Below are 14,501 nucleotides of genomic sequence, written 5' to 3' on the forward strand. Positions count from 1 at the left end.
CTCCACACAAACAATCTCGCATCTTTCTCACAGTTTTCTAGCAGCACATGAGCGCGCATCGTTTGAAACTCGATCAACCGAGGTTTTCTTATAGCTGTGAACTTAAAAATTATCGAATCTTCCTTGAATTTCAAGGCACATATTTTATTTGGTATTTACTTTCAAAAGAAGAAAAATGTGAGGACGTTCCTCCCTTCCCTCCCCGAGGAACTGCCACTGCTGTATAATGGTATTAATACAAAAAAAAAAATCCTTTATCAACATTAATGTTTTATAGAAGGAACCTTTGTACAGTTGGATATGATGAAATCACGGCTACCATACATACTGGAGCAAGACTCTGTATAGCAGTGACGTAATGATTTTTAGACAATTATTATTTTAACCTGTATTAGTCAAAACAATAACAACATTCTTCACACATTACCATCCGAACGAAGTCCTCAAAATTCGGACTAAGAGAAATCCCATTTTGAATGTGTTTAATGTAAGGAAAAAATCTGCTTTTTTTTTTCCTCCCCCCCCCCCCCCCGCCCGCAAAAAAAAATCAGAGCACATGGAAGAAAAAAGCTGAGATGTGTGTCCTATTATTTTCGAGATGTGCTTTCAAATGAAGGGAAAATAAAAAAAATCTCATTCAAATCTGTGACAATTCTTGTCAGATACAAGTAAGTGGCTTCACATCAGTTTATAGAACATAAACTGGGATGATAGTTTCTGGCCAGTGGAGAAAGTTGCATAATAGCAAAATGAGCCATTATCAAGCCTAATCTTGCTGCACATGCTAAGATCTCGTAATACAATAGTGTTCATTAGTCATGTGCACTGCTGAATCTATTTGTTAGTAAAATGTCACTAGTGAATAAATCATTCAATGGTTTTCATTCGTTCTTTAATTTATTTTTTATTGCAATCAATAAATCAAATTCATTTACCTTCCAACAGTGGAAGCTAATAGCCAAGAATGACCATTAGTTCTCATGCATGAAATTATCATTATTCTACCTTTGTCCAAGGCTAAAGCACATTTTACATCCCCAAATTTAAGGAAAGTTATCTTTTTTTCCTCATTTCTTATGTTTTATGCAATAGTGCAATAACACCAACTCATTACTAAACACATACACCTTAAACTGGTATCACTCATTACTGCAATTTTTCATAACAGATTCCATTAGAAAATGGCACAGTCTTGCACATATTGTCCTAGTGTTGCTTTTGTACAGTTTCTTCCCCCCCACTTGAATATTGCATGAACACACAAAAGCAATTCTTGGACCACATATTACTACATACTTGAAGCAAACTTCCACATATTAACATCGTTGTCAAAGTCTTTGTATTATTTACAAAGTAAGTACAGTTAAAAAAAAAAAAAAAACGTACGAAAGAATCCACGTATGTTGGAAAAACAGTCACGTCACTCATACAACACCCCATCTTATCTGGAATGTTAGCTGAAAAATGAAGAAGAGCAGAGAAGAAACAAAAGTACATTGTCTGAACTGGATTTATCGATTCCACAACCTCAATAGTACCCAGAAGGCTGACTTGGGTACTGATAGGACCCTTGCACTGGGGGTCTCTGGTACGATTGCTGCTGTGGGTACTGCTGTTCTGAATAACGGTTCCAATTGGTCTGGTATGTTTCACTGTAGTTTCCGGTTGAGTACTGCTGCACCTGCTGCTGGGGTGTGTTGCCGTAATACCCATTATTTTGGTCATAGCCCACTGGATAGCTCAGTTGTTGTGGTTGTGCTGTAAATGTCTGAAAGTTCCGGTTCTGCTGTACAGCCTGCTGCATAGACTGCTGCATAGGCTGCTGCATTGGCTGCTGCACAGTGGCATATTGGTCTGAGTTATAGCGTTGGTACTGACGTCGAGAGGAATCCAGACGTCGAGAGGAATCCAGAGTGGGCACTGCCTGACCAGCTGGTATGTCACTGCCTAGAGCCTCTATTTTCTGTCCTCCATCTGTAACGGGGGACTCAGTCTTCTTTTGGATGTATTTGGACGGGAGCTGACCCATCAGATTGGCAATCATCTCCTTTGTCTCCTTCAGAATTAGCGCGGGATCATCACTCTTCTTTTTCTCTTCCTTCAATTTTGCCTCCTCCTCCTCTCTCTTCCTCTCCTCCTCAACCTTAATTTTCTCTCGTTCTTTCACTTTCTGTGAGACTGCAGCATAAATATCTTCAAAACTGTAGTCATCATCAGAGTCTTCCAGTTTCATATTCTCTGCTTCCTGGGAAGGGTTGATGCCCCCCTCTCTCAAAGAGAAGGGAGACAGACGGCGATGTGTATCGGCAGGAAGGTCCAATTTAACAAAGCTCCGCAATTTCTCCACACGCTCGGGCTCTGTAGTTTCCAGCTTTTTGAGGTACATGATGAGACCTTGCTGCTCTTCGGGAGACAGGTCTTTGAAGTTTTGCAGCAGTGTCTGCAGATCCTCTTCTGTCAGATCTTCCATTTTCTGCTTCGGCGACGGAGATCGTCTGCGCTTGGGCTCCTCATATGCTGACTGCAAGAGTTCCAAAGCACTGACTGAGGCATCCTCAGTTTTGGATATGCCCACACTCTTTGATGTGACGACCGACAGCAACTTCTGGAGAGGTGACTTGTCCTCGAGGTGAAGGGACATGCTGGCGAGAGTGGGAGTGTGAACAGGTGTGGATGTGGAAGGTGAAGCAGTAACAGGGACTCTCTGCTGCTGCATCTGCGATACAAAGGAAGCTGCAGAGATGGGTTTATCAGATGAAGCTGACGCCTGTGCCATTCCCACCACAGCATTGATAAGCTGCTCCAGCTCTTCCTGCGTCACGTCTGTTTTGCCTTGCGCCACAAGTGCTGCGGCGATCTGTTGTGCAATGGCAACCTTGTCTACAGTGCCCACACCAGGTACAGCCACAGGCTCTGTGACTGGAGACAGCTTAGGTGGCTCGACCACCACAGGTTTTGGAACTGATGTCGCAGTCAGGGTTGGGGGAGCAGCTGGGACTTGGGGGATAGCTGGTGCCAGTCTGACCTCCTCAGCATGAGAAAGCAGGTCACTAAGCTTATGGATACACGAGTGCGTGGCCGTCACCATAGTGCGAAAGACAATGCCTGCCTGTAGCTGTCCCTTTAATTTCTCCTTTGCAGTCTCCAGAAGCACAATGTTGTCAGAATCGGCCAACAGTGTCATGGATGAACCGACACTTGTCTTCTCCAGAGAAAGTGCAGAGGCAAGCATTGTGTTGACACGAGGCCCCAAAGAGCCAAGCTGAGTCTCCATGGCAGTCAGAAGTCGCAGCACAGTCACCACAGCTGTCCCATCTACGTCCCTCACAGAGTGAAACATGCGCCCATACATCCTGTGACCTACACCCCTGCCACGCATGGCAGAAGATCCTCTCCCAGGCCTCCTTCCCAAGGGCGAATGCCTCAGGTTGTCAGGGTCCTCCCATGGACTGGGAGATCTCCTGCCCACATCCTTGATGTCGCCACCAGTGAGGGCCTTCCACGTGTTCTTGACGTCAGCAACCGTCACTTCATCCTTATCAGGTGAGATCACGATGACATCTGGCTTTTTGCGGGGTGGGTCCTCCTTAGGCAGGTCAAGACGCAGTCGTAGTTCCTCTTTCTTTTTGCGCAGCTCTTCTTCATGCATTTCGCGCATGCGTTGGTTCCAAAACTCGATCCATTCGGGTTTGAAGTCATGCTTGTTGGGATCCTTGCCATCTGCCTGCAGTTCTTTATAGCGCCGGTTCCAGAACTTCTTCCACTCCTCTGGGTACATTGGATGCTTCTCTGGGTTCTTTTCATGAAACTTCAGATCTTTCGCCAGCTCACGCTCCATTTTGTCCAATTCCTCACGGAATCTCACCCACTTTTTCTTCTCTGCCACTTGTGGGTCCACCCTGCCTCCCTTGTCGCTGTGCCGCTCGTCACCTTGGTTGTCCCGATAGCGATTATATTTTGGAGAACGGGATCTAGCATAATGGTACCGTCCTCTGCCTGGGCTTTCAGGGGAGCCTCGCCTCCCGTACCTTGCACCTGGGCTGAGGGAGCGTGATCGAGACCGTCGCCAGCTCCGTGAACCAGAGCGGGACTGTCTGGGACGTGTCCAACTGCCTCGACCATATCGCCAACTGTATCGAGAATGCCGTTGCCTGGAGTATGAACGTGACCGTGACCGTGACCTCGATCTTGATCGGGATCGTGAGCGGGAATGAGTCATGGACCGTGATACAGAGCGCGATGAGGAGGAAATGCTCGACACCGACGACAGAGATTTGGGCCCTGGCTCTGACTGAAGCTTCGGCTTCTTGCGATCTGCAATAACAAAGTCATGGCTTTAACAATGCCATGCACATAATGTATCATGTAATGAATAATTAATCAGTGCTTAACAAGAGAAAGTTGCTGGTGAGAAACATAATACCGTATTTACTCGTGTAATTCCCTCCTCTCCAAGATGTTTAGGACACACTTTTCAGAATTTTGTTTTATTATTTTTAGAGTAATGTCTCCCTCCTACAACAAAACTGAACACTCCTTTTCCCTTCAAGAGTGTCTTTCGCGAATATTCCAAGTACCGAAAAAACAAGCATAGAAAACCAGATTGTTATTCATCCATTCTATAAAGAAGAAGTTTATGATTTCTCTGACAACAAGGAAAATGATTTGAATTTTTCTCTTGAAAGTAGTGGTCTATTTATTTTATTTATATAATTAACAAATAAATCTTGATACGAGTATTTTACGCGCAAAGTTTAACACCATGATCTGGGATTACTGAATGTGAGGCTAATGGCATTAGAATTGACACACCACAAGAAAAGTCACAAAATTCATTATTACTGAAATTGTGTATACAGTGTTCATTAAGTATGGAATATTACTCATAATGTCTCTTATTTTAATTTCGGGGGGGGGGGGGATTATACAAAAGCTGGTGGAGATAAAAAACACAATACCAGTGTTCGAAAAAAAGTTAGTCATTCAAGTATAAATAGTGTGACAGTAAACTTAATTTTTTTTTAAATGACACCCTATTTTAAGATATACATATTCCGAATTTCCATTAAATTTTACATATGAATGCTTAAAAATTTTACCCATTCACCCGTTTCGTGTCTTTTAACTACTGTATTTATTAAACTTGTTTCATGGACTTCAAACTTAAGACAAATAAGTATGTAAAATCAAGTTGAGTAGGCCATGAAACTAAACTAAACACTATCACTAACCAAACTTTACGACAGATGTTCAAAATGAGAATCATTCACAGCCAAACCATGTCCCAGTCTATCAGTTACATGACAGATCTGTTCTATCTAATATCTAATTCTTCTTTTCAGGTCTTCAGTATTTCTGATACACTCTGCACTTGAAATAACTCCAAATGCATACATAAATTTCATGGAGATTCGAAATATGTAAATCTTAACATAGAGTGCAACTTCATTGATTTGATTTGCAGGCCTATATGAATTTACAACCAGATTATTCTCGATATTTCGCAGTTCTCACATAATCCTCCCCCCCCAATTTTTATCTCTGAATTTTGAGAGAAAAGGGGGAAATAACACAAGTAAATACGGTGATTTATTAAAACTTGTTCTGCATTATAGTTCTGCCATCTATCCACAATATGTGGAACCCGCATCACGTAAGAGAAGTGGTTAGGCTTTGGACACACATGCATATTAATTCAATTTCTGGACTTCTACCCGAACTATCACAAATTTTATCTTGCCTTAAAAGAAATGCTTCATATTGTACATAAAGAATAGCTGCACAAACAGATGCAGATAACACATCTGTCTTTAAATCACAGTCTGACAATTTCAAAGCAGTACTTCCTGTGCAGTAATTTGACAGACTAAATAATTTCAAACTATTTTTTTTTTTTAAATTCAAGTTTTGTGTTCTATATGTTTGTAAAAACTAGTTGCAGTATGTACTTCTTGTGAAGTAACTGAGACTTGGACTAAAGAGCTTTAACTCAACCATATTTTTAAAATTAATGTCTTATGCTCTATAATTATGTAAAATAGAATGAATACCGAGTTTGTAATTAAATATATCATTAATTTTTCAATTGAAGAAACTGCTGTTCCAATAAATTTCCTGTAATTTAGACCGAATTAGTGAGGTTCTACTGTATAGGTACTATGAATAAACAAGATTAATACAATACCTTGCTTAAACACTATCAAAAACCATGGAAATGCGTTATTTTCATACTTACCAACATAATTTGCAGAATGCTTCCTTTTCTGTCCTGACTTTGATCTGCATATTCTTCTCTGAATTTCACTTTCATTTTCCCTTGCATGACATTACGCAAACAAATAAAGCAAACCACTATTTTCCTAAGAATTACAGTATAACATTGACGATATATTTTACAGAGTGCCAGTTACTTTCTTTTTGCAGCTTTCAGATAGGTTGTAGGGCATGAAAGCAGAAGTTAATTGTCAGTATGAGAAACAGAACGCAAAGTATCAATTATTTTACGCAATTTATTTCGATTTTCAATGCAATGACAACTCTAGAGGCACCATCTTCTAACATTCCAAGTGTGCTTGGACGAAACTTAAATTAGTAGAAATTACTGCAATTTTCCAACTACATTCACAATTGTGGGACTTTCATCTTTTCGGACTGGAATTTTTTTTCTACACTATAAAATCACGGACTCTCCACAAAATCAGTGACATATAGAAAATGTAGTCTGTGGGCAAGCAATCTAAATTGCGTCAATAAGCCAATAGCTGTCTAGTGAGATGGTGCATCTGTTGGGAATTGAGTGTTTGCTGTATAAGTAACTGCAGAATTTATTATGGCTCCGCATAGGTTTTCTACTGAAAAACGTGCATTTATTATTCACATGTGTGAACATAGTTGCCTCATCAAGTTCGATTCCTGGCTATACAAGTTCCAGATCATAACAATCCATGTTCTAATACATTTCATGCGACAGGAAGTGTTCAGGTTAAGAAATCAAACAGAGAGCACAGTGTTCTCGCTGAAAAATGTTACATGACATTGGTCATCACTAGACTTCGTTGAATTGCCACACGCAGCATGCAATCAGGTTGCCGATGTACGGTAGTATAGAGGAGGTGAGCGACCGCCCGGTCTCGTAGTATAAGCAGTTCATGTTAAGAGTTGTGACCGGTCCAAATAGATAGAGCAGCTACAGCTAATGTATACCTATGTAAGCACTTGTTTTTGCATTACTGTGGTTGGAATAGTCAAAGCTTAACATTTGTTCAGTGCAGACAAGAATTCAATCAAACATACTACAATGATAATGTTGCTGTTCCAAATAATTGCCCCTGGAATACCCTTACCCCCGCAGCCAGTCTTGACCCGTTGGGGAACGTGGTTGGATGCTGTTAATTATTATGCAGAACATTACAGCAAAATAATGGAGGTAATTGATGCATTGGATAGCACAGACAGTTCCGCTGTTGCAGCTGTAAAATCATTGCTTTCTGAACAGCTATTGGAAGATATTCTGTTCATTGATTCTAATTTTAAAATCGTGTCCAAAAGCATCATCCTGTTAGAATCGTCTAAACTACAACTCTCAGAAGCCCTTAATATAGTGGATGAAGTATCACAAACCACTATCCAAAATAACAATTTACTAATTTCAAAAAAAGTGAAGTGTAAGTTGAGAAACATTATTGCTAAAAATTCTGCCTATTCACAACTTCGTATTATAAATGATGGACCATCAGGTCATGACAAGACATCTGAAGTTGGTGTACTAAAAAGTAGTGACTTTCCGTTCTTCAAATATGTACGTATTATATCGTGTGATGTTGAACGTACATTTTCCCAAAATAAAAACTTTTTAAGTGACCATCGGAGAAGATTACTTTGCAGTCGCTCAAAATGTACGTAAGTCTTCACTGCAATGCATATATTCAAGGATGATGTATCTTAAATTTTAAGAGTTAATATATCTCACTAAAAAATAATTGTGTATTTACATGTTTAGACATTTCCTACTTCAATGGTCATTCATTATATTTCTTGAATGCAGGATACAGGTTTTATTGTAACCACAGTATACTGCTCAGTGTTTACATTAGAGGCATACTCCATCCGTTGCACGCCCCCTTCTCATACAATCTATACCGGGTGTGTAGTAAACCTTGCGATTCTCGTGGCAATTCCACGAAGTCTAGTTATCACATAGAATTTTTTCTAAGAAAAAGTCGATGGGATTGGTGATAGCGAGATGGTATTTGGTCAGATGAATCAGAGGATTCGTACCTGATATTCGCCTTACAGTTGGGGAAAACCTCGGAAAAAACCAACAAGGTAATCAGTCCAAGCGGAAATTGAACCAGCACCTGAGCGCAACTTCAGATCAGCAGGCAAGTGCCTCAGTCGACAGATCTATGCTGGTGGCTTATTCAATTTTTTTTTACTTGGCTATTTAACGACGCTGTATCAACTACTAGGTTATTTAGCGCTGATGGGATTGGTGATAGCGAGATGATATTTTGCAAGATGAGACCGAGGATTTGCCATAGATTACAGGACATTTGTCTTATAGCTGGGGAAATCCTCGGAAAAACCCCAACCAGGTAATCAGCCCAAGTGGGAATTGAACCCACGCTCGAGCGCAACTCCAGATCGGTAGGCCGACTGAGCTACACCAGTGGCTTATTCTATTCTAAAGTTTACTGTTACAATATTATGTATTATTACTCTTATTGTTAACGCTCATTTTAATTACTGTAACATCTGACATGTATGCTTAGTAAACAGTCTGAAGACTGGTTGGAATCTCTTAAGCGACATCATTAAGTAACTATGCCACGACAATTTACAGCTGAGAATCAATTCAAATTCAGAATTAAACTCAATGTTTTCATTTGAAAATTAATTTTGTTGTTAAGGAAATTATCAATGATGTCATTCAAACCGATCATTTACATTTATTTGTACACACTTACTAGATCCTTTGAGGCTGCCACTGCCACCACTGCCAACTTTCACGCACTGAATTTCGTCCTCCGCACTCTCTTCAGCACCACGGCTCCTCAGTCTGCTCCTGTCGCAAGAGATTTTCCCCTTGTTGAATGAACTGCGAACACAGATTCTGAAGGTGTAACTGAGAAGTCTGATGGGATACAGAGCATTCCTATGCAGGCCGGGCCCACTCCAACCTCTAACAAAATCTGTTGTCAGGCAGCGAGTGGTCATATGCTGGCAGACGGATAGGTCTGTTCATGCCAAAAACTATTTTAATGAAAACATGTGCAACCAAAACACGAGTTCTGACATTACTGAAGTCTGATACAACGCGAGCAACCAAAATACGGATTCAGATGTTATAGATATGGATCCAATTTTTTGGTGAACAAAAATCTTAAATTTCTGTATAAAAATTCTCATAATTTCGGTGTTATTTGGCATAATTCATTTTTAATTTATTGGTCTGACCCAATATTTTGGGTTTGCCCTGCGACACAGAATAGCTCACAAAATTTAAAATGAAAAATTATATAAACAGGTTTTAGACAAAATTGATTAAGACATAAGAAAAAAAAAAAAAAATAGAACCAAATATATTTTAAATTGAATGTAAAAAAATACATAAATTACGTATTATTTCAAATTTGAACCATGTAACTCTGTAATTCCCATCATGCCTAATACAGGGTGGAAGTGATATAACACTCCATTTTGAAGGGGCCAACAGAATACGTTAAAATAAATAAAAAAAAATCTATTACGCATTTTGCAGTTAAGTGCATGGTTAATAAGAAAATTAGGTTAAAAGTCTCAGTAGTTTGGCAATGCACATTGAAAGCTCACTTACAAATACACATATGCACTTGGTCTGAATGGCAGTATTTCATTCTTTACATTGCAGGATTGCCAGACTTCCTAATGACAGAAAATAATATGTGGTAATCTTTTGATTTAATTTGCAAGAAAACCATTCATTTTATTTAAAAACTTCAAAGGGTGAAAAAATCCTAGACCTGATCAGGAATCGAACCCTGGCCACCTGTGTGACAGTCTGAAGGTCTGACCATTCAGCCACCGCAGGGTTTTCATTTGGGACTAATATGGTATTAGAATTTTTTTGTACTATATCCAAGGATTCTGTTAAAATCTGTGCAGTTATATTACTTCTACCCAGTATATTCCTACAAACACTAGAGATCTGTATTACTTACTTACTGGCTTTTAAGGAACCCGGGGGTTCATTGCCGCCCTCACGTAAGCCCGCCATTGGTCCCTATCCTGAGCAAGATTAATCCATTCTCTATCATCATATCCCACCTCCCTCAAATCCATTTTGATATTATCTTCCCAACTACGTCTTGGCCTCCCCAAAGGTCTTTTTCCCTCCGGCCTCCCAACTAACACTCTATATGCATTTCTGGATTCGCCCATACATGCTATATGCCCTGCCCATCTCAAACATCTGGATTTTATGTTTCTAATTATGAAGAATACAATGCGTGCAGCTCTGTGTTGTGTAACTTTCTCCATTCTCCTGTAACTTCATCCCTCTTAGCCCCAAATATTTTCCTAAGAACCTTATTCTCAAACACCCTTAATCTCTGTTCCTCTCTCGAAGTGAGAGTCCAAGTTTCACAACCATACAGAACAACCGGTAATATAACTGTTTTATAAATTGTAACTTTCAGATTTTTTGACAGAAGACTAGATGACAAAAGCTTCTCAACCGAATAATAACAGGCATTTCCCATATTTATTCTGTGTTTAATTTCCTCCCGAGTGTCATTTATATTTGTTACTGTTGCTCCAAGATATTTGAATTTTTCCACCTCTACGAAAGATAAATCAGAGATCTGTATTATCAAGAGAATCTTAAAATGTTTTCTAAGTCACATTTTAACAATACTTACAGTTTTCTATCGGCACTTAAATGTCATGTTGAGAAATTTGTCTAACAGTTTCCCATCCTTTATGTGTACTGTGTAATATAAACGAATAGGACTACAAAACATTCAGGCTATTTCTACTTTACATTTAAAAATTAAATTATTAGAAATATAGTTCGAATATTAGGTTCAAAATTCTGTACTAAAATAAAATATTAAATTCAAAATTTTGTGCATAAACATCATTCTTTGTGCACTTGAAATTAAAATTCTGTAAAAAAAAATAATTAAAATTTCTCTTGGGAAAAACACAGATTTCGAATAAATTCGTGGTAAAAACAAACATTTCGCGTTATTTCAAGGGTTTAAATTTACGATATTTTTACTAAAAGGGCTTGAAACATAAAATGTTTACTTTTATCAGCTGAAAAACAGTATTTTGCAAATCTGTGGTTTGCAAAAACTAGGTATCTCTAGTAATAGGTAGTGCTGAAATTGTAGACAAATTAAAATGTTGTTGTTTTCTAACGCCAGGCGTTTGACAAAGTCATTTGACCTCTTGCAATCCAATATTTTTTCAAAGATATTATCATGGTCAGCAACTGAAGCACAGATTTTGAGACACATTTTAAAATGTATAATGGAAGTTGATTAAGTATATTAATGAACCGACCAGCCTCATGGTCTAGTGGTCAGAGCTTCTGGCTATAGTTCATGAGGTCCTGGGTTCGATTCCCGGTTAGAGTACAGGAATTTTTCCTTAAAGGAGATTATCCCTGTGTTCGTCCATGGTCTGGAATTTAGGTTAAGTTTAGATTTAAGACCTCTCCTGGCACCACATTATCATCATCATCCTATCACATCATCGGGGTAATGTAACTCCGCCTTCCAGGCGCCCCAACCTCAGAAGTGGGTTACAACTAAGCCACGGCCAGGAGAGAAGACCAGAAATGTCGAAAAGATAACCTGGTGGCATTGGATTAAAAAAATAAAAATATTAATGAACCAGCTGGATGACATAGGGCGTTAAGACAAGAGGCTCACTAGTTGGACTGTGGGTTAAAGAATGCTGACGATACCGAGGACTGACACTGTTGTCAAATGCTCTTGTAGTTTTCATGGGATGTGCACTACCCATTACCATGATATAAGCGACAAAACATGATAACCTGGAAGTAATCTGCATAGGAATGCTCTGTATGTAATGAAATGCCCCAGTATCCGATCTGGAAGTAAATTTAGTGAAATGTCACCCCAGCATTGTACAGCTAAGGTTCGATTGCATTGTTAAGAAATCATCTGAGATAAGACAATGCATTGTAATTTTCTTTCTCTCTTTTTTCATTGATTTACTATTCATAACAGAACTATACTCCCAATATGATATGTACTACTCAAATTTTCTTCTGTAAATGGTATACTTCACCTTCTAGGCAATCCCTATTTAGGGAAAGTATTTAATAATTAATAAACAAAGTTGAACACACATCTTCTCTTTAAGAACATCTCCTGTGAATTTTCAAGTATCAAAAAAAAATAGCATGGGAAACCCAAGATCATTATTATTCCATCTATAATGAAAAATATCTAATTCCTCTGACAAGGAAGATGTTCTGGATCTGTTGTTATTTTCTCTAGGTAATTAATAATACACACGCGAAGTTTAACATCATGATCCAATGAAATAAGTATAATAATCCTTCAATAACTGTCTTATTAACCTAAGAAATAATACAAAAATTACATTAGGTCATTACTCAATCAAACATGACTAGCGCTTTCGCCAATTAATGGCATCTTCAGGTCTATTATCATATAGTAATGCTTTGAGCATTATAATAATAATCCGTGGCGCTACAGCCCGTGAAGGGCCTAGACAGACCAGCCGGCTGCTGGCCTCAAGCCCACATGCCGAAGCAGATGTGGATGATCATCCAACCAGAATGGAGGTATCGTGTGGTTAGCACGATGATCCCCCCAGCCGTTATAGCTGGTATTCGCAACTGGATTTCGCTACCTATCGTAGCTCCCCAAGTGCATCACGATGCTGGGTGAGCACCGGTCCCATACACTGGCCGAAATTTCATGAGAAAATTTCTTCCCCCATGAGGACTCGAACCAGCGCACATTCCGTAACGTGAGTCCTAGGCGGGATGCCTTAGACTACGACGCCACGGCACGGGACGCTTTGAGCATTAATTATAATAATAATTAATTATGCCATTAATTGGCGAAAGCACTAGTCATGTTTAATTGTGTAATGACCTAATGTAATTTTTGTATTATTTCTTAGGTTAATAAGACTGTTATTGAAGGATTCTTAAGGTAAGCGTTCACTACATAGTATCGCACTGCTCGTACGAATCGCACGCAACAGATATTTTAAGTGCAGTAGGTTCACTGTAACGGCTTCACCTCATCGGATGCTGTTTAGAACATGATGTAGTACGATATTGACATTACTGAAAGCAAAGGAGTTGAAGTTAGGTCTATTAATTACATCTGTTAGCGAATAAGAATTTGTAATGGCTTCATGCGTCTTAATTGAAGAGGAAGAAACGAAAGAAATATTGGTTACATAATATATTTGCAAGAAATGACTTGATTACTGTAATGTGAACGCCTCAAATGATATAATTCTTCACAATTTTCTACACGCGAAATAAGTTTTCCGTCTGCCATTTTGGCGCTACACTGAACATTGCACAACATAACAGTAACAGTTGACAAATTAAAATTGATTTATTAAAGAAGGCCATGATCGCACGCATCGGAAAAGGTGCCCATTCGAGAAACGTGGATGGATTTGCAGTGAGGCGATGCGTCCGATATGATGTAGTGAAAGCGGTTACATAACAATTACAGGAGATAGTCTTTTTCTGATCCGTGCGATTCGTCCGATGTGTGCAATACGATGTAGTGAACACTTACCTTTATACTCATTTCATTTATATGCTAACTTGTCGGACCAATATGCCTCTTAAATCATGATCCAAGGTCAGGCTATGGCATTACAACTGACACACACGAGATACAAAGAAAAGTTACAAATTTATTCATTATTATCCAAACTGTTGTTTAGCCAACTGTCCGAAGACAGGTCTGAACCTCATAAGTGACACCAATAAGGAATCACTCACGAGGCAACCAGGCCAGAAGATAATGGGGCAGGGTAGCCAGTTCCTTTCCCCCTCCATTGCATACATTGCTGATTAGCTACATGTTAAACTAATCAGACTTCAGATATATACAAACAATTTATCCAAATTGTATACATATATTTGTAGCTATTTAGTAATAAATATTGAGTTGATGGTATTCATGATCAATTTATATTAAATATTTTATAGTCATTGCATAATTTTTCCCTCCTAAATTTTTCGCCTCAATTTTTGGGGGAGGGGGGGAGGTGAGGAATTACGCGAGTAAATATTGTGACAACTGCACCGGGGTTCGAACGCGTGTCCGACAGGGCGCGCGGCAGACGAAACGCTGGTCGCTTAGGTGTAGCAAATGTACGGGGAGCATCTGCATGCTGAGAGGGCGAGGGGAGGTTGCGCGCGCATCTGTTGCTTGCCGAGTGGGGAAGGAAGCAAACTGCTATGTGCGGAGTGAAGGGGGGGACAG

The 14,501-nt window shown here is 39.3% G+C and overlaps 1 protein-coding gene across 6 annotated transcripts in view; it reads right to left on the reverse strand.

Annotated features, from left to right (window-relative positions):
- Positions 1-1,180: 1,180 nt before the first annotated feature.
- Positions 1,181-14,501, reverse strand: part of LOC138710986 (uncharacterized protein CG7065-like) — a 36,484-nt gene continuing 23,163 nt past the window's right edge. For 5 of the 6 annotated variants that reach the window (XM_069842248.1, XM_069842247.1, XM_069842249.1 and 2 more), the window contains 2 exons: positions 8,967-9,097; positions 1,181-4,314 (listed from right to left, as the gene is read on the reverse strand). In XM_069842248.1, the coding sequence (XP_069698349.1) occupies positions 1,529-4,314; positions 8,967-9,097 (2,917 nt within the window). In that variant the 3' untranslated portion in view covers positions 1,181-1,528. The remainder of the gene's footprint in view (positions 4,315-8,966; positions 9,098-14,501) is intronic. The other variant, XM_069842246.1, reaches the window with a different exon arrangement.

The sequence above is a fragment of the Periplaneta americana genome, chromosome 12 (assembly GCF_040183065.1).
Source record: "Periplaneta americana isolate PAMFEO1 chromosome 12, P.americana_PAMFEO1_priV1, whole genome shotgun sequence".
In the NCBI taxonomy this organism is placed as follows: Eukaryota; Metazoa; Arthropoda; class Insecta; order Blattodea; family Blattidae; genus Periplaneta; species Periplaneta americana.